This window comes from Crinia signifera, chromosome 12, assembly GCF_055691185.1.
Source record: "Crinia signifera chromosome 12, ASM5569118v1, whole genome shotgun sequence".
NCBI lineage: Eukaryota > Metazoa > Chordata > Amphibia > Anura > Myobatrachidae > Crinia > Crinia signifera.
Window position 1 is genome coordinate 50,397,251 of NC_139228.1, and position 18,830 is coordinate 50,416,080.

The window sequence follows — 18,830 nt, forward strand, 5'->3', positions numbered from 1 at the left end:
GACCAGGACCTGCAGCGTGTACAGGCCGGCAGCTCGCTTCAATCGGCCCAGAAATGACCATGGCTATTGTTCCTGCAGGTCATGAGCCAAGAGATCCATGAACAGCTGCATAAGCAGCAAACGTTCATTGCTGACAAGCAGATGAATGTGAAGGAAGACCTGGATCAGGTAGAGCCTGCGGTCATTGAGGCTCAGAATGGTAAGTGTCCTCCTGCAGTAATGCTCATACACACTGCCCAGCAACTGCTTCCGTGTCCTGTCGGGCACATGCATAGCCCTATTGGTACCTGTCCATTCACCAGCCATGTATGGTTGCATCTTATTTACAATATACAAAGTCACTGGTAACCTTGTTAAATTGGCAGGGATGTGGGTCACTATTTCTTTGCCAGCTTAAATAGAAGGGCACTCAACCTGTATGACTTCATCCCATGGACATTTTCTATGTACCTGTGCCCTAAGTGTGTCCTGTACTCGTGTATGCTGCCTCAGTAATGGAAAATCATAGTGCCATCTTCCTGGGAATAGATGAGACCCAAAGACTAAATATGGTCTCTAGTGCTGGGGTCCAATGAAGCAGAATGTAATATCAGCATTCCATTAACAATTCCAGGCGACATTGGGCAAGATGTATCAAGCTTCAAAATGAGATGCACGCGTTGGTGATAGGAGCCAATCGGATGGAGGTTTATCACAAACTGCCGTTTTTCAAATACAGCCTATAACATGGGTCTTCAAACTGTTGTCCTCCAGATGTTGTGAAACTACAAATCCCAGCATGCCTTGCCACAGTTTTAACACTCCCTTATAGCAAAACTGTGGCAAGGCATGGTGGGATTTGTAGTTTCACAACATCTGGAGGGCCGCAGTTTTGAAGACTCATGGTCTATAACATGACAGGAGCTGATTGGCTGGATGTTTATCACACTTCATCACCCTCGCTTTTCAAAAAAAAAAAAAGATTTTATTTTGGAAGGCTTAATACATCTGGCCCAATGTCCGATAATTGTCACTAATCTAAGTGTGCCCAAGAGTGCAAGCTCTTCTGTCAGCCAGGTGCAGCCTTCCTATTTGTGTATTTTATGTGGCTCACAGGCATTCTAGAGGCGCAGAAGGAGGATTCCTACCTAACATTACAAGTTCTGAAGCAATAAAGGATCCTGGCATATTTGTACATATGTATATTGTGATTTATCAATAATGCTAATTTTACCGAAATGAATCCTCTAATCAGATTTCCTCACTGCCTTTTTTTTCTCTTGTCCCGTGTTGTTTGTCATGGCTCCTCTCTCTCTCTCTCTCTCTCTCTCTCTCTCTCTCTGTCTCTCTGTCTCTGTCTTTGTCCCTGATCTGGTTTGATCGCCTTGGGTAGCTGTTAAATCAATAAAGAAACAGCACCTGGTAGAGGTCCGTTCTATGGCTAATCCTCCAGCAGCAGTGAAGCTGGCGCTAGAGTCCATCTGTCTGCTGCTGGGCGAGAGTACAACGGACTGGAAGCAGATTCGTTCCATCATAATGCGGGAAAACTTCATTCCAACTATTGTAAACTTTTCCGCTGAGGAGATCAGGTGAATAGATAAGTTGTGTACAACTGCTGCTGCGGGCCGGGGACAAATCGTTCATAGTGGGCTCTTTCCACGCTGGGGCAAAAGGTGGGAATAGGGTTGTTCCCATAGACAATAGAGTGGTAGACTTCCAGCAACTCCACTGACATCTCTACATGGTTGCCTACTCTCACCCATATGTCCAATCCTTTAGGTGTCTGTGGTTAGGTTCCATATTAACAGGTCCATAAGCTTTTACTATTCTCTTCCCGAAACATAGATTTCTTCCCTGCACACGGCAGCAGTTGTCTTTGTACTAACCCTGCATGGATGGTAATGTTGTTCTCACCCCCCCCTCCTAATAGCGATGAGCTCTATAAAGAGGCAGCACCTTGTTGAAGTAAAAGCCATGGGCAACCCTCCTGCTGCAGTAAAACTGGCCTTAGAGTCTATCTGTCTCCTTCTGGGAGAGGAGACCAGTGACTGGAGAAAGATCAGAACGGTATTTCTCAGGGATAATTTCATCACCAACATTATCAACCTAAATCCAGAAGATCTAAGGTATTTGTAAGCTAGGTGTCAGTGTTCTGTCCCGGCTGCTGGAGTTCAGCTGCCAGCTCGCTCTGTAACCACCTGCGTTCTGTCTGCTTCACACTGACGTCCCTCAGGGGAGCAAGTGGCTTTCTCCAACCTTTCTTCTGTCTTTCCAATAACCCCATTGTTTCTTCTTCTTGTGGTCTAAATAGATCAGTCATCACCACCTACGGCACCAAGAGTAGCTGGTTGCACTGCATGGCACACTTGTGGCATTGGCCTCCACTATGTGTCCATTTGGGCATCCACAAGCGGGAGTTCATGAGAGTAACCGCAATCCCAACTAGGCCAGAAGTGGGTTAATTGCTGCAGAAGGATACCCACTGCGTATAGTGGACGAGGTTGGGCATCTTTTCTCTTGCCCGCTGTTCCTCTTAGTCTCTACACATTCTCCTAGTTCTTACATTACCATTCTGAGCTGAAATGTAAAAAAGACTTATCAGCATCATACAACCTGGATAAGGCTGGGTGTGGACACAAAAGGAGGAGAAATTCCCGCACCAGTACCTTTTTATTTAGATTCTCCTCCCCCAGTTATTTTCAAAAATTAGGGATATCAAGTCTTCCCTAAAGTTAGTCTGGGGGGTGCTACCCACTACTTAGTTAGACCTAAACACCCACGAAGAAAAAATAAGTATCTTACAGGGTGCACTGAGAATCAATTATTTTCATAAAATGTAACCTTTATTTATTTTAAATATAAAAAGTCTCTTATCAGAAGGAGACTGTATAACCTTGTCTCAGAGTGAAATATTTAAAAGCTAGATAAGTGTGATAAAGAATGAAAAGAAATGTGTACAATAAATTTAAAATGAGAAAAAAAGGATGAACGGTGTGTGTGTGTGTGTGTGTTTGTGCTTATTTCACAATTCTTGGCTTCAATTTGCCTTTATTAGAAGTTGCTATTTTCTGCTGCTAGTATGTTGCAATTTAGCCAGCAGTTATGTTACCACTGGGGTTTATAGGATTTAGTAATTATTAGAGGCTTTCACTTTTGCAATTCTTATATGCTTGGAATTGCTCTTATTATATGCATGTCTTTTAATATATCACAGTGTCTGTGTCCCTCTGGCAAACAACGCTTTAGATGTTCAAATTTATGTTATATATTTCCAAACAGTCTGGATGAGAGTTTAATAATGATCTTATTATTAAACTCTCATCCAGACTGTCTGGAAATTTAAATTTTATGAAAATAATTGATTCTCAGTGCACCCTTTAAGATACTTCTTTTTTCTTTGTGGGTGTTTAAGGCTGGGTGTGGGTTCCTTGGTAAAGTTATATGGGGAACTCCCACCACTGGGTGGCTGGGCGTGTCTCCCCCGGGTAATGCTGGATATGGTAGCCCTGGTACAGCTAGATGGGGAGCCTTCTCTGGGTGGTTTGGTGTAGGGGCGTGTATCCTCCGGGTAAGCCTTTGTGCAGGACATCGAGCTGGAGCTCCGCTTATGATCCTCCATCAGAACGATCACTTGTCTTTGCTTCTATTCGCTGCCACTAGATAGCCTGCAGTGATCTCTCCCAGGCTGGTTCTGTCAGATCGATGGCGGATTCCATTTGCAGACACCTTTATGCAGAGCTCTGTGCTGCGCTTAGCAAGTGTCCTCCTTATACACCACCTGGCTGCCCTTCTGTGGGCTGGCGATGTCTTACGAAGGGGGTGGGATTGGCGGCAGTGCTGTGCTGCTTCCCTAGTGGGCAATCCAGTGCCGGAGGACACTGATTGTGGTAGCGGGGCAGGTGCGTTCCATAGCTACATGTGGTGTGGGGATTACAAAGGTACGAAGTGATCTGCTATTTTCCCAGTGCTGAGTACATACGCTGTACTGATGTCATATCTACATGAAGTAGCATCCGATAAATGTTACTCTGTGGCTTCATTATAGAATTCCTCAGGGTTGCCATTGGGTAGAGGAGCCGGTAAGCACAGAAGACTTCTCTGTACAGTCTTGCCTTGTATAACCCCAGATTGTTCTCTCCGGTAGTGATACCATTCGGGAGAAGATGAAGAAGAACTACTTATCAAATCCAAGCTACAATTACGAAATTGTGAACAGAGCTTCCTTGGCTTGTGGACCTATGGTGAAATGGGCCATTGCTCAGGTAAGTTCCAGTCTGTCCGATTTTCTGGTAACATCTGAGGCAGGGGTTATTTATCTAAAATTGTGCCAGTTGGGAACATAAGTCTTCATTATGTATCCTACAGTCGCCAGGCTCTGATTAGAGTCCATCCTGGCACTGAGCTTCTGTGTTTTACTTCTGGTTTGAACCTGGCTGTACATTTTTAACTATTACGGTATTAGCTGAATAACATACCCTCCAACATGAAAACCATAGAGGGGCATGGCGATGTGGTAAAGTGGGAGTGGCCTCGACTTTTCCACTACATATCCCAATTTCTGTGTGTCCCATTTTAAAATAAATGCTGCCCTGGATCTTGCCGGAAGATTGACTGATGTTAGTCCCTGCTGCCTGCCAGGTTCCCCATGCTGTTGTAGGATACTGTCATTAGGTCTACAGTAACTAGGTCGACATGGGTCTAGGTCGACACTAGCGTTGGGTCGGCAGTCAAAAGGTCGACATGGGGTTTTTCACACTTTTTTTTTTTTTTTAGAGCCAAAATGTTCCAACAGGTGGGATTTCATGCCCTACCATCCACTAGGGCGTGGTGGGAGAATAAAATAGTGTAGCGAGGGGATGCGTTGCACTTCAAACTGTGTCCATGTCGACTGTGTCGACATTCAGGTCAAAAAATGGTGAAAAATCCAATGTCTACCTTTTGACTGTCGAACTTATGCTAGTGTTGACCTAATGTAATGTCGACCTTGACCCATGTCGACCTTGCTGCATGTCGACCTAGTGGTGGTAGACTAAATGATCCCAACCCGCTGTTGCGCATTGGGCCGCCCACTCTTTGAACTTGGCAGTGGCTTGTGCTGTAGCAGCTGAGTGCGGTGTGGGGAGAGAAATCCAATTAGCCATACAGTGCGCTGTGACTTGTAGTCTCCCCTACCTGAGCAGGGGGTGGTGGGCCTGCTACATCCCTTAGTCATGCACCCTGGGAGATGTAGTCCTGGCCGGCCGCTCCCTGGGGAGCAGTCGGCGGTGTTATGAATCTCCCAGAGTCCCTCAGTCAGCCAGAGCGGTACAATCTGTACAGTTTATTTTAGCCGGTACAGACCGTTAAAAAACAGTACTGTTGGAGGGTATGGGATAATTCAGAGCCGCCATCCCTTATGCCTCAGTGATGTCACTAGTTCCTGGTAAAATGATTGGCTGAATATTGTCTCTGGCCACCACTGGTGATCTGATTATATGCGCAATCTTACATGTTGACCTTGCTACAGCTGAACTACGCAGACATGTTAAAACGCGTGGAGCCCTTGCGGAATGAGTTGCAGAAGCTGGAAGATGATGCTAAGGACAACCAGCAAAAAGCCAATGAAGTGGAGCAGATGATTCGAGACCTTGAAGCCAGTATTGCACGATACAAGGAGGAATACGCCGTCCTTATCTCCGAAGCCCAGGCTATCAAAGCTGATCTGGCCAATGTAGAAGCCAAGGTGAGATACCGCGTTCCAGTGTGTTCATGTTGCTTGGGGAATAACTGACTATCGCCAGGTCTACAGCAGCTTCATGTCTTACCCGCAGGTGAATCGCAGCACAGCGCTTCTGAAGAGTCTGTCTGCAGAGAGAGACCGCTGGGAGAAGACCAGCGAAACCTTCAAGAACCAGATGTCCACCATTGCTGGGGACTGCTTACTGTCAGCTGCATTCATCGCCTATGCTGGATACTTTGACCAACAAATGCGGCAGAACTTGTTCACCACGTGGTCCCATCACTTGCAGCAGGCGAACATCCAGGTAATACACCCTGCCTGGTGGAACGCGGTGCCCCATTTGTGCCCTAATGCTGGCAAAGGAGTCGTCTTGTTATAGCAGTTTGCTTGCGTTTTGTTTCTGCTCATAGCTGTTTTATTTGTACTTAGTTCCGCACAGACATTGCAAGAACAGAATACCTGTCTAATGCAGATGAGAGACTTCGCTGGCAAGCCAGTTCCTTACCTGCAGATGACCTGTGCACGGAGAACGCCATCATGCTGAAACGGTTTAATAGGTAAGTTAGTGTGAGTGCGCAGAACGACCGCGGCCTTTTGCCAGTCTGCTATATGCAGCACAGGAACTCTGACCTGATCAAGTCCCCTTCTCTGTCATTTGCAACCCCCCCCCCCCCCCCAGCTCACTCAATGTAATTAGTAACCAGTCTAGAACACTACATGATGATAGAATTCAGAGATATTGGTTACATATATTTGCGCAAATTATGTGTGCCCCCAAGCCATCGTCAAGGCTTTTGCTAATGGCACATATAGGTCACACTGAACCACTGATTCCTGCTAGAATTGCTTCCAGTTCCCATATTAGCTTAATCTTGAGGTCTCCAAAATGTACCTGGCCGTTGCTCTGCAGGACTCAATGTGAGCTTCGGCCAGTAGATGATAACCGCCAGAGAGGTGAGAGGGTCCTGCTCACATACTCTATAGGCAAAAGGTGTGATACACGAGGATAGATGCCACATAACAGAGGGTCTAGCTGGCTGTATGGTCTCACAGCGTTGTTCTGGCATCTCTGGGGGGGAATTGGTTAGTTTTTGCTCCTCACACTTCGGCTACTGAGATACTAATACATCTCAGTGCTGTGGCTTTGTTTGCCTACATGCGCGTTGAATACATATAAGACCCTGCGTGGAAGCAGAGAGGTCTTGCTGGGAGATGGTATCCGATATGTATGTTGGTGTAGTTTTGTTTCTAGCCTTGTGTGAGAGTAGAAGCCGTTTATACAGGGTACGATAGAATAGAGGTCACCAATGGAGGGACAACTGATCCTTAGTGAGGAAGAGAAGTCTGGCAGCTGCAGTTACAGTACATTATACTGGCCACTGTCTGACGTGTGCGAAACATGCTCCCTCCTTTTTGTACCTGTAGGTATCCCCTGATCATTGATCCATCAGGCCAAGCGACTGAGTTCATCATGAATGAGTACAAGGACCGTAAGATCACCCGCACAAGCTTCTTGGATGATGCTTTCAGAAAGAACTTGGAAAGTGCCCTCAGATTTGGTAACCCTCTTCTTGTTCAGGTGAGCTAGCAATCTACTGCCTCAACACATATCACTTGCTGATTCTTGTAGAATGCAGATAATTAGCTCTGGCTCTTTCTTAGGATGTTGAGAGTTATGATCCCATTCTAAATCCTGTTCTGAATCGTGAAGTGCGCAGGACTGGAGGAAGAGTGCTCATTACACTTGGAGATCAGGACATTGACTTGTCCCCATCATTTGTCATCTTCCTCTCCACAAGAGACCCCACCGTACGTAAAAGTCTGCACTCTACTTGGCTCTAAGCTGCGAGTCTCCTACTTCTACTGAACTCTACTTGGAGCTAGGCTGTGAGACCCCTACTTATACTGTACTCTTTGTTTAGGTTGAGTTTCCACCAGATCTGTGCTCACGTGTGACGTTTGTGAACTTCACGGTGACGCGCAGCAGTCTGCAGAGCCAGTGTCTGAATGAGGTACTGAAGGCAGAAAGGCCCGACGTAGATGAGAAACGTTCAGATCTTCTTAAGCTGCAAGGTATGCGTCCGATCCGTATTGTCAGGTGTCAGTGTTCATTCTGTGAGTGTCGCCAATGTCTGAGAGAGCATCACGCAGTTTCTATAATACAGTGACCTTACTGAGACCTCAGCTGAATCCAACAGTATTTAGAAGCATATTTCGTGCCTAGTGTCTCAATGTCACTGTTTGATTTAAACCCTGCAGACCCAAGACTGCTAACAGCAGGAGAATATGACCGTAGTATGTCCCTAAATCAGGGCTTGACAATTTTTTTTTTTTTTTAAATCTAGGAGCCAGGATGAGTGTAGGAGCCAGACATAATTGAAGTGCTCCTACACGTATTAACATCAGCCATCTTGTGTGCTGCCCCTGCACATATTAACCTAGTAATACAATTATAATTAGCCAAGGAGATAATGTGGGTGAAAATATTAAAAGCAATAAGACAACCGAACTAGGAGATCGATCTGTGTATGCATCCTAATTACATAATGTATGTCATCCACTGCCCACATAATCTTATTGGCTAACTATATTTGTATTACTACTAGTGTACATTACTGATTTACTTAAAATTACGATTCTGCAGAGCCCTGAACAGTCACTCACTGGACAGTGACAGACTCAGATTGTGCCAGGGTCACTCACTCAGTGTGGCAGTGTGTCCTTGATGCCTGCCTTCTTCTGTCAGTTGGCGTCAGACTTCTGTAAGTCTGCGTTAGGCGGCTCTGCGATAGCAGTGGGAGTGGGTGAACGGCTAGTCTGTTGCCTATTAACGCCAGAACTGGCGGAGACTGGGTTGGGGCTGGAGCTATAAGACTGGTGGGCCACCTTCCAATTCTGTCTGGCAGGCAGCCGAGCTGATCCTGGGCGCGGTGCGCGCGCTAGGCGGGCAAGCTGCCTGCAGTGCTATGCTGCCGGGACCTCTCCTTGCCCGGCACCCCACTGCAGTCTGCGATCCGGGTGGGCAGGCTGCCTGTAGTGCTGCCGGGACCTCTCCTTTCCCAGCACGTCCGTGGGAAACTGGCTGCCTGCAGTGCTGTGCTGCCGGAACCTCTCCTTGCCTGGCACCTCAGTGGGAAACTGAGGCATGCCGTCACACAGCGCAGGAGGGAGGGCAGGGCACATCATGATGACACTTCCCCTCCCAGCGGGTGCCGCAGCGGAGACAGTCATCCGGAAATGGGCTTGGCCACGGGCGGGCAGAAGTGACTCGGGCAGGTCAGATAAGCATGATCTGAAGCTGTCAGTGCCAGCACAGGTCACTAATTTTGTTCAACTAGATCTGGGTGTTGGCATCTGGTCGCCATGGCGACCTGGCGCCTAGGATTTGTCGAGCCCTGCCCTAAATGCGTACATGTCTATTACCTGAGCTTTGGCAGTACCAGAACCTGTTACCAGCCTAATTCATATAGAAGCTACAACTTTGGCTAAGCCAGATCAATGTAGGTGTCGGACACAATGCTGCTGTGTATTCGATGACCGGGGGAGACCCGTTAGATGAGCAAGTCATGTCCTGGTGATAACGACCACTGAGTGACTTGGAAGTGGATGGAAAAACAATTCTTTATTTTTGTAGGTGAATTCCAGCTTCGCTTAAGGCAGTTGGAGAAGTCGTTGCTCCAGGCTCTCAATGAGGTGAAGGGGCGCATATTGGATGATGACACCATCATCACTACATTGGAGAACCTGAAGAAAGAGGCGGCGGAGGTCACCCGCAAAGTGGAGGAGACGGACATAATCATGCAGGAAGTGGAGAGTGTATCTCAGCAGTACCTGCCCCTGTCCACCGCTTGCAGCAGCATCTATTTTACAATGGAGACCCTGAAGCAGGTAAGGAAAGTGCTGGGGACCGTTCTCTAGCATTAGGACATCTTGTTGTCCTGATGTTATAAAGTGTTTATAGTATTACAGCATACAACTAGTGATTAGTCCATTGTCTTGTCCCTAGATACACTTCCTGTACCAGTATTCCCTACAGTTTTTTCTGGACATCTACCATACTGTTCTGTATGAGAACACCAACCTTACAGGGACCACGGACCACACTCAGCGTCTCTCTGTCATCACCAAGGACCTTTTCCAGGTGAGATTGTTTGTTTGTATAGGGATGACGTATAAAGGGGGTGTGTGCTGCCTGTGTACCACGTGTGCTGCCTGTGTATGGCTCTGTGTACCACGTAGAGGGGATGTGTGCTGCTTGCGCTCGGTCTATGGGGGATGTGTGGTACCTGGGCTCTGCGTACAGCATATAGGGGATGAATGCTGCCTGGGCTCTGTACAGAGTATAGGGGATGTGTGTTGCATGAGCTCTGCTTATAGGGGATGTGTGCAGCCTGGGCTCTGCGTACGGCATATAGGGGATGAATGCTGCCTGGGCTCTGTACAGAGTATAGGGGATGTGTGTTGCATGAGCTCTTCTTATAGGGGATGTGTGCAGCATGAGCTCTGTGTACGGTGTATAGGGGATGTGTGCTGCCTGGGCTCTGGGTATAGGTGATGTGTGCTGTCTGGGCTCTGCGTACAGCATACAGGGGATGTGTGCTGCCTGGGCACTGTGTAAATTGTATAGGGGATATGTACTGCCAGGGCTCTGCGTACGATGTACAGAGGGTGTGTGCTGCTTGGGTTCCTCGTACAGTGTATTGGAGATGTGATCCCTGGGCTCTGCGTACAGCGTATAGGTGATGTGTGCTGCCTGGGCTCTGCATATGGCGTATAGCAGATGTGTGCTGCCTGGGCTCTGCATATGGCGTATAGCAGATGTGTGCTGCCTGGGCTCTGCATACCGCGTATAGCAGATGTGTGCTGCCCAGGCTCTGCGTATAGGGTATGTGTGCTGCCCAGGCTCTGCGCCTGAACATGTGGCTGAATAAATGGTGGTCGTGCCGTATGTTGCTACCTTATATCTGTGTGAATAAGACAATAAAGGTCTGACTGTGATCCTTGTATGATGGATTATTCCTCTTCCAATCCATTTTGTAGGTGGCCTTCAACAGAGTGGCCCGGGGGATGCTGCATAATGACCATATCACCTTCGCCATGCTGCTGGCCAGGATTAAACTGAAGGGAAACATTGGGTAATGCCTCTTCTGGTTTGTTTACCTGTAGAGAGGCTAGAAGGGGCAATGTGTAGTTCTGGTTATAACCGGCGTTTCCAATTCCAGTCTTCAGGACCCCCTAAAGATTTAATGTGAATACTGACGTTTTATCGCCCATTGCTCAGTGACCATCAGTATCTCAGGCTTTGCATTAGTGTGACGTATGTACATTATATTGACTGTTGTTTCCAATGCAGGGAGCCTACGTACGACCATGAGTTCCAGCACTTCCTCCGAGGCAAAGAGATTGTGCTTGGCTCCGCCTCTGTGCCAAAAATGAGTGGTCTAACAGAAGAACAGGTGGAGGCCATGATCAGGCTTTCCAACCTGCCAGCGTTCCGGGATGTCATGTCTAAGGTTGAGGCTGATGATGTGAGTGTCACTGTCTGTGTCCAGTTAGTATGTGATCACTGAAAGCCCTGGACAGTAATGTAGATACATGAATATCTTGTCTGTTTGCAGCAATTCTTTATATGGCTGGAAAGCAGTTCCCCTGAACAGACCGTGCCCTATATATGGAATGAAGATAAACCAGCAAGTAGGTGTTTCCTTCTATTCATGGTATAATATCACTTCGCACTGACCGTGGGTATGAATATTGCTTCTACACCCAGGTGTGTATGTGTGTAACCCACTCTGAGCAAATTAGAGCGGTCTAAGATAGCGTCCCATCTGATGGCAAAGCCCATCAGTTAAAAGGGGGAGAGATGATCATTTTCATTTTGTTTTAATCTCACTCTGCAAAGTGAGTTCTTGTGTTTGTGCTATGAATGGAGTCTTTGGGCAGTATTCAATGAGAAAAATTCGCCCTGTTTTATGGTGAATTTGTGCTTTTTTCGCCTTGGACGGAGTATTTTGCTCTCCAAAAGCGAGCAACCCTATTCAATGTGAAATATTCGCCGTCTTTTTAAGTGATTTTCGCCGTCTCTCGCCGTGTAGCAATTCTCCATCTTTTCATGGAGAGCTGGAATGTGAACTTTTAAACTAAAAGTTTTTTTTTTTTTTGGTGTAAAAAAATCAGTTTTTTTTTTTCTCGAGCCGCTCATTAGATATTCATATATTCACTGCATCCGATCATTACATATGCACGATCGGGTGCAGTGAATACTGGGTCCCCCGCTGGCTATAGGGGGGGGCAGCTTGTGCTGCCTGGGTCCCGGGGAGCCCCCTCCCCTCCACATATCTTCTGGGGCATCCAGGGAGACTTTAACCTCTTCATTGGCAATCCCGTGGGTTATTTTTAAAGGGAGCGCTCCCCATAAATAACTCGCCCAGTGGGGAGTGCTCCCCCAAAAAAAAAACCACCACTGAAGGGGTTAATCTCCCTGGATGCCACCGTCCCACGGCTCCCTGTCAGCTCCCTGCCGCGGACGCTCGTCCGCTGCAGGGGTTAAGACTCGCCGCGAGTGGCGGTGAGTCTTAACCACGTTGAATAGAGCGAGCAGGAGAGGCAGCGAGCCCTCCGGAACACGGCGAGTGCATGGCGAGAGAAAAAATCTCTCGCCATGCACCGCAAATTTTTTTCATTGAATACTGCCCATTATCTCATTGTGCAAATTCCATGCGCTTAGCAGAAGTTCAGGTACGTCTGATTGTTGCTTTGTGTATAGGATGTGTGTGCGCACGCACAATGTAGTGACCTGCACATACAGTAACAGATTGTATCGTACGGCATATGTGCAGTTCCAGGTTATCCATATATAACACACAGAGATGTGTTGGCGCAGAAGGCATATGTGGAGATTGAAAGGAATGGTGGAGCGCTCAAAAATACGGATCAATTGGGTATTACAACAATCAATAATATTTATTATACTTTTCACAATATTAAAATATCTTTCTCCTTCGGGAGACATCAGGTGCCACAGCTTTACAGTGGGTAGTGGAGTGGGAGTGAGCACCAGAACCCTAGGGGTTAAACTTCAACTGCCTCCTAGGCAGCCGGGCTCCTCCCCTCCTCTACCCCGCCTCCAGACCATGTACCTCAGTTTTTTTCGGGTGCTGGCAGGAGCCAGATGCCCCCACTAGAGGGGCTGCTGTTTTAGCAGCCAAACTTCTTTTATTTATTTTTTATCTTATTTTACACTGACCCTGTCAGTTACAGAGCAGCAGCACTGAGAGTCTGTACAGACCCCTGCGCTGCTGGCCTCATCACCCGGGTCCGGCGCTGCATCCCCACTCAAGTGCCTGTGCACAGTGAGTAACACGCGCCCCGCCTGTAGCGCGTGCGATAGCACAGCGAGACGCACATAGTGGCTGTTACAGCCGGCGAGGGGTGACCGCCGGCTGGGCTAGCAAGCGGTCGGCTGGTTCGCCGCCCGTCGATCTCCCTGGACTGGACGGCTTGTGAGATAGCTGCTACAATGTGCAGGCGCTGCCCACGCCTACGGCCTCCTCTCAGGAGCCTGCTTGGGCCTCATCCTTTGTGCAGATGATGGCGCAGCTAGTGGATAAAGCCTCAGCTGCGCTGACCCGGCAGCCCGTGCCATCCTCATCGGCAGTGGGTGTAGCCCCCCCAGCATTGGATGCCCAGGGAGAGGGTTCATTGCCCGCAGATAGACGCAGGTCTTTAGTTTCAAAACCTGTGCCACTCCGGCCCCTCCTCATGCATGATACGGATGATGAGGCAGAGTATCAGGATGACTATCATGTGGAGGAGGCCGTCGATGACGCCATTGACGACGGGGACATCTGAGTTAGAGAGGACCCCCAGTCTCGTCTCGATGTGCCAAACATGGTTACAGGGGTTAAGAAGGTCCTTCTATTAGACGACCACGCTGATCCGCCTGCGGATTCGGGCCCTATATTTAAGCGCCATTAACGTGCCTTGGTTTTGTTCCCCAAGTCGGATAACCTTGACAGGGCCATTAGGGAGGCTTGGGAGGTTCCCAATAGGAGGTTTGTCATTCGCAAATGCTTTTCCTCCCTCTATCCTCTCCCCCAGGATAGAGGGAGGAAAAGCCCTCAGGATAGGGGGAGGGAAGACTGCTCCCGCAGGATAGAGGGAGGGAGACGGCCCCCAGGGTAGACGCTCATGTGACAAAACTGGTAAAAGCCTCTCTGTTGCCAATTCCTACAGTGTCTCTTAAAGACCAAGTGGACCGGAAGTTAGAAAACTTCCTGAAGCTTATTTACACCACGGCTGGGGCAGCAGGCAAGCCTGCCCTGGCGTCAGCCTGGACGGCTATTGCCCTAACTAAATGGACTGCTGTCCTGGCGGCAGGGGTGTCTGAGGGGGCTCCAGCAGAAACTCTGCTGCCTACTACAGAGTTGATAAATCAGGCTGCCCTCTACTTAGGCGAGGCATCTCTTGATTCCGCTACTCTCTCCTCTAGGGTGTCCGCTTCAGCAGTGGCCGCTCGCAGATCTCTATGGCTGCGTTCCTGTAAGGCTGACACTGACTCAAAGAAGGCTTTGGAGGCTCTTCCCTTCGAGGGTTCCCTCTTATCTGGTCTTGAACTGGATAAAATGGTTGCTTCGGTGGCGGCTTCAAAAACTGCCTTCCTACCATCCACCCCGATTCTGCGGCTCCGGCCTACTTTTTCAGTCCTTTCATTTCCAGGTCCGTGGTAAGGGACATGCCTTCTGCTCCAGATCTTCCCAAGGGGGCAGATCCTCCCATCCTAGAGGCAGGCATCCCTGGGCCACCAGACGCCCTGAGCCCAAACCTGCGGACAAGCCTTCCGCATGACTAGGTGGGCCCCCACCTGGGAATTCCCAAGGTGGGCGGTCGTCTGTTGGGGTTTTCGGCCATCTGGCTGGAATCAACCACAGACGCTTGGGTTCAGGAGGTGGTCTCTCTGGGCTACACCATAACTTTTTGGCATCGCCCACCGAGATCGTTCTTTTCCACGAGTCTCCCATCAGACCTGGAAAAGCGCAGATCGTTAGAACAATCCGTTCAACGTTTGCTCCAAATTGGAGTAATCATACCGGTTCCTTCGGCCCAAAGGGGTTCAGGGTTTTACGCCAGCCTCTTCCTGGTCAGGAAACCAAACAGTTCCTACAGGCCCATCCTCAATTTAAAGGAGCTAAACAAGTTTGTACGTTTACCCAAGTTCAGGATGGAAACCCTATGCTCCGTTGTCTTGGCCCTTCAGCCAGGGGACTTCATGGCATCTCTGGACATACAGGATGCGTATTTGCACGTCCCCATCCGTTCGGAACATAAGCGGTTCCTGCGATTTGCCATCCAGGACTGGCGTTTTCAGTTCCGGGCCCTGCCATTTGGTCTATCCACTGTCCCCCGTGTATTGACGAAAGTGATGGGCAGCAGTCTGCGCAGGCAGGGTATCCGGATACTCCCGTATCTGGACGACCTGTTGATTATGGCGCATTCTGCAGACTTTCTCTGGGACCACCTGACTATGGTAATACAGCTCCTGGAACGCCACGGCTGGATCATCAATTGGGACAAGTCTTTACTGCTTCCGGCCCAGTCCATGGTTCATCTGGGAGCCAGGTTGGACACCATCCATCAGAGGATCTACCTGCCGGAGGACCGTCGATCGGACTCTGCAGTCCCGAATTCGTCGGCTCCTCTCTCTCCTCGACGGGTGTCCATGCATGCTTGCATGAAGGTACTGGGTTCCATGGTGTCGGCATTCAACATGGTGGAATATGCCCAGTTCCACTCCCACCCCCTTCAGAAGGAGATCCCCTCCAAGTGGTCAGGATCCTACCATTCTCTCCGATCTCAGTTGATAACCTTCTAACCAAAAGTCTGTCTCTCTCTCTCCCTCTCTGTCTCTCTCTCCCTCTCTGTCTCTCTCTCCCTCTCTGTCTCTCTCTCCCTCTCTGTCTCTCTCTCCCTCTCTGTCTCTCTCTCCCTCTCGGTCTCCGTCTCGCTCTCCGTCCCGCTCTCCCTCTCTGTCCCGCTCTCCGTCCCGCTCTCCCTCTCTGTCCCGCTCTCCCTCTCTGTCCCGCTCTCCCTCTCTGTCCCGCTCTCCCTCTCTGTCCCGCTCTCCCTCTCTGTCCCGCTCTCCCTCTCTGTCCCGCTCTCCCTCTCTGTCCCGCTCTCCCTCTCTGTCCCGCTCTCCCTCTCTGTCCCGCTCTCCCTCTCTGTCCCGCTCTCCCTCTCTGTCCCGCTCTCCCTCTCTGTCCCGCTCTCCCTCTCTGTCCCGCTCTCCCTCTCTGTCCCGCTCTCCCTCTCTGTCCCGCTCTCCCTCTCTGTCCCGCTCTCCCTCTGTCCCGCTCTCCCTCTCTGTCCCTCTCTCTCCCTCTCTGTCCCCCTCTCTCCCTCTCTGTCCCCCTCTCTCCCTCTCTGTCCCCCTCTCTCCCTCTCTGTCTCTCTCTGTCCCTCTCTGTCTCTCTCTGTCCCTCTCTGTCCCCCTCTCTCGCTCTCTCCCTCTCTGTCTCTGTGTGTCTCTGTCTCTCTCCAGAACCTCACGATGGGACGGCCTTTCTTTATCCACCAATGGACCCTCCTCACCATGGATGCCAGCCTCCGCGGTTTGGGAACGGTCACTTGCCAGAGGTCGTTCCAAGGCCTTTGGTCTGCCTCGGAGACCAAGCTCTGCATCAATCTCCTTGAACTGAGGGCGGTCTTCCGAGCTCTTTGCTTGGCGGAACCCTGGCTGAAGGGTCGCCCGGTGCATGTCCAGTCGGACAATGCGACTTATATCAACCACTAGGGCTGCACTCGCAGCCGGGCTGCAATGGTGGAAGCATCCCGCATCTTTCAGTGGGCGGAGAAGATGATTCCGGCTCTCTCAGTGGTCTTTATCTTAGGAGTCCAGAATTGGGAAGCGGACTTCCTAGGTCGTCAAACGTTATATGGTCCCTCAATCAGGAGGTGTTCCAGATGCTGGTGCGACAGTGGGGTTTACCGAGGTGGACCTGATGGCCTCTCAACACAACCACAAGGTCCCTCTTTACGGATCCAGGGCTCGCGACCAGGCCGCCATCTTGGTGGACGCCCTGTCCGCCCCGTGGCCGTTCAGGCAGATGTACGCCTTCCCGCCATTCTCCCTCCTCCTGCGATTGGTTCGCAAGGTGGAGGGGGGCACATTGATCTTGGTGGCCTCACATTTCTCAGATCTTCAGCCTCTGTCGGTGACCCCCCCCCCCCTTCCCGATTCGTCTTCCATTGCGCCCGGACCTTCGCTCTCTCAGGGTCCGTGTCTGCACCCAGATCTAAGGCGCCTAGCTTTGATGGGGTGGCTATGGAGACCTCCCTGTTGAGAGATCGGGGGTTTAATGCACGAGTAATATCCACCATGCTTAGAGTGAGGAAGGCTTCCTCAGCGAGGGCTTACCATTGTGTTTGTCAGGCCTACTTTATTTGGTGTCTGACTCGCCACTTCAATCCAATCCTAGAACCACCTGACTCGGGTTCTATCTTTCTTACAGAAGGGCCTGGAGGCTGGATTGCGCTTATCTACCTTGAAGGTTCAAGTCTCGTCTTTGTCTATCTTGATTCGCCGTAGGTTAGCACTGTTGCCGGATGTCCGCACATTCATGCAGGGTGTTTTGCATATCCAGCCTCCCTTTGTCCCTCCAGTTGCTCCTTTGGACCTTTCCCTTGTGCTATCTGCGCTTCATAAACCACCTTTTGAGCCTTTGCGGTCCGTGGACCTGTATTGGCTCACCTGGAAAACGTTTTTTTTATTGGCCATAGCATCAGCCCGGAGGGTGTCGGATCTGTCTGCTCTGTCTTATAAGTCCCCTTTCCTGGTCTTGCATTCTCACCTACTGAAGGTGGTGTCCAGTTTACACGTCCACCAGGAAATTGTGGTTCCGGCCTTTCAGGGGTCAGATGCGTCCCCGGATCAGTCCTCCTTCGATATTGTCCGCGCGTTGCACATCTATGTGCCCCGCTCTCGGTCTTTACGCAAGCCTCTTTGTGCTGTATGGCTTCCAGAAGAGAGGATGGCCGGCCACTAAACAAACTATTGCCTGCTGGATTCGTTCTGTCATCAGGCAGGCATACCTGGGCGCTTCCCTTCAGGTTCCGGCTGGTATCCGGGCACATTCCACTAGGTCTGAGGGGGCGTCTTGGGCTGTTAGGGGCGGTGCAACAGCTGAGCAAATCTGCAGAGCTGCGACTGTCGTCAGCTGGTACTTTCTTGCGTTTTTACACTTTTGCCTCCCAGGACTCGGCCTTCGGCCAGAGTGTGTTGGCTGCGGCACAGGCGCGTCCCCACCCATAGGTGGCTGCTTTAGGACGTCCCACTGTAAAGCTGTGGCCCCTGATGTCTCCCGAAGGAGAAAATTAGATTTATGTCTTACCTGGTATATCTTTCTTCGAGGACATCAGGGGCCACAGGGATCCCTCCCTGCCGCGCCTGCTTTAGTTACAGTTGCGTTAAGTTACGCTTAAGTTATATTGTTCCTCTGTTGAGGTTACTAACATGTGTTCTGTGTAGTGCTTCTCTTTCTTCTCTCTTGTCTCCTGCCTTGGCTTGTTCAAAAAACAGAGGTCCTTGGCCTTGAGGCGGGGTAGAGGAGGGGAGGAGCCTGGCTGCCTCGGAGGCAGTTGAAGTTTAACCTCTAGGGCAGGCATTCCCAACCACGGTCCTCAAGGCACACCAACAGTGCATGTTTTAGTGATATCCAGGGTTGACTTAATTAGTATCTGAGTGATTCTGATTATACCATCTGTGCTGAAGCCTGGATATCACTAAAACCTGCACTGTTGGTGTGCCTTGAGGACCGTGGTTGGGAATGCCTACTCTAGGGTGCTGGTGCTCACTCCCACGCCACTACCCACTGTAAAGCTGTGGCCCCTGATGTCCTCGAAGAAAGAGATTTACCATGTAAGACATAAATCTAATTTTCTAGCAGCAAGTGTATTCAACAATAAAGATATGTAACAATAAAATAATAAATATACTTTGATATAGAAGGACAGGAGAGGTTATACTTATTGGTTAGGAGTCCCAGTTGTACTTTTTAAGTTACTTATTTAGGGATTTGTAGGTTCTCTGATGTGTATCCGTAGTGGATTGTGTATTACTTTAGGGAGTCCATATACC

General features: G+C 49.7%; 1 protein-coding gene across 1 annotated transcript in view; it reads left to right on the forward strand.

Moving 5' to 3' along the window:
* The window catches only part of DYNC1H1 (dynein cytoplasmic 1 heavy chain 1), a 74,344-nt gene that overhangs the window by 41,425 nt on the left and 14,089 nt on the right, over positions 1 to 18,830 (forward strand). The window contains exons 51-64 of the mRNA XM_083167281.1: positions 79 to 199; positions 1,373 to 1,568; positions 4,124 to 4,241; positions 5,486 to 5,701; positions 5,790 to 6,002; positions 6,128 to 6,255; positions 7,124 to 7,277; positions 7,361 to 7,507; positions 7,621 to 7,771; positions 9,333 to 9,586; positions 9,705 to 9,839; positions 10,739 to 10,833; positions 11,052 to 11,226; positions 11,317 to 11,392. Coding sequence (XP_083023407.1) covers positions 79 to 199; positions 1,373 to 1,568; positions 4,124 to 4,241; positions 5,486 to 5,701; positions 5,790 to 6,002; positions 6,128 to 6,255; positions 7,124 to 7,277; positions 7,361 to 7,507; positions 7,621 to 7,771; positions 9,333 to 9,586; positions 9,705 to 9,839; positions 10,739 to 10,833; positions 11,052 to 11,226; positions 11,317 to 11,392 — 2,179 coding nt within the window. The remainder of the gene's footprint in view (positions 1 to 78; positions 200 to 1,372; positions 1,569 to 4,123; positions 4,242 to 5,485; positions 5,702 to 5,789; positions 6,003 to 6,127; positions 6,256 to 7,123; positions 7,278 to 7,360; positions 7,508 to 7,620; positions 7,772 to 9,332; positions 9,587 to 9,704; positions 9,840 to 10,738; positions 10,834 to 11,051; positions 11,227 to 11,316; positions 11,393 to 18,830) is intronic.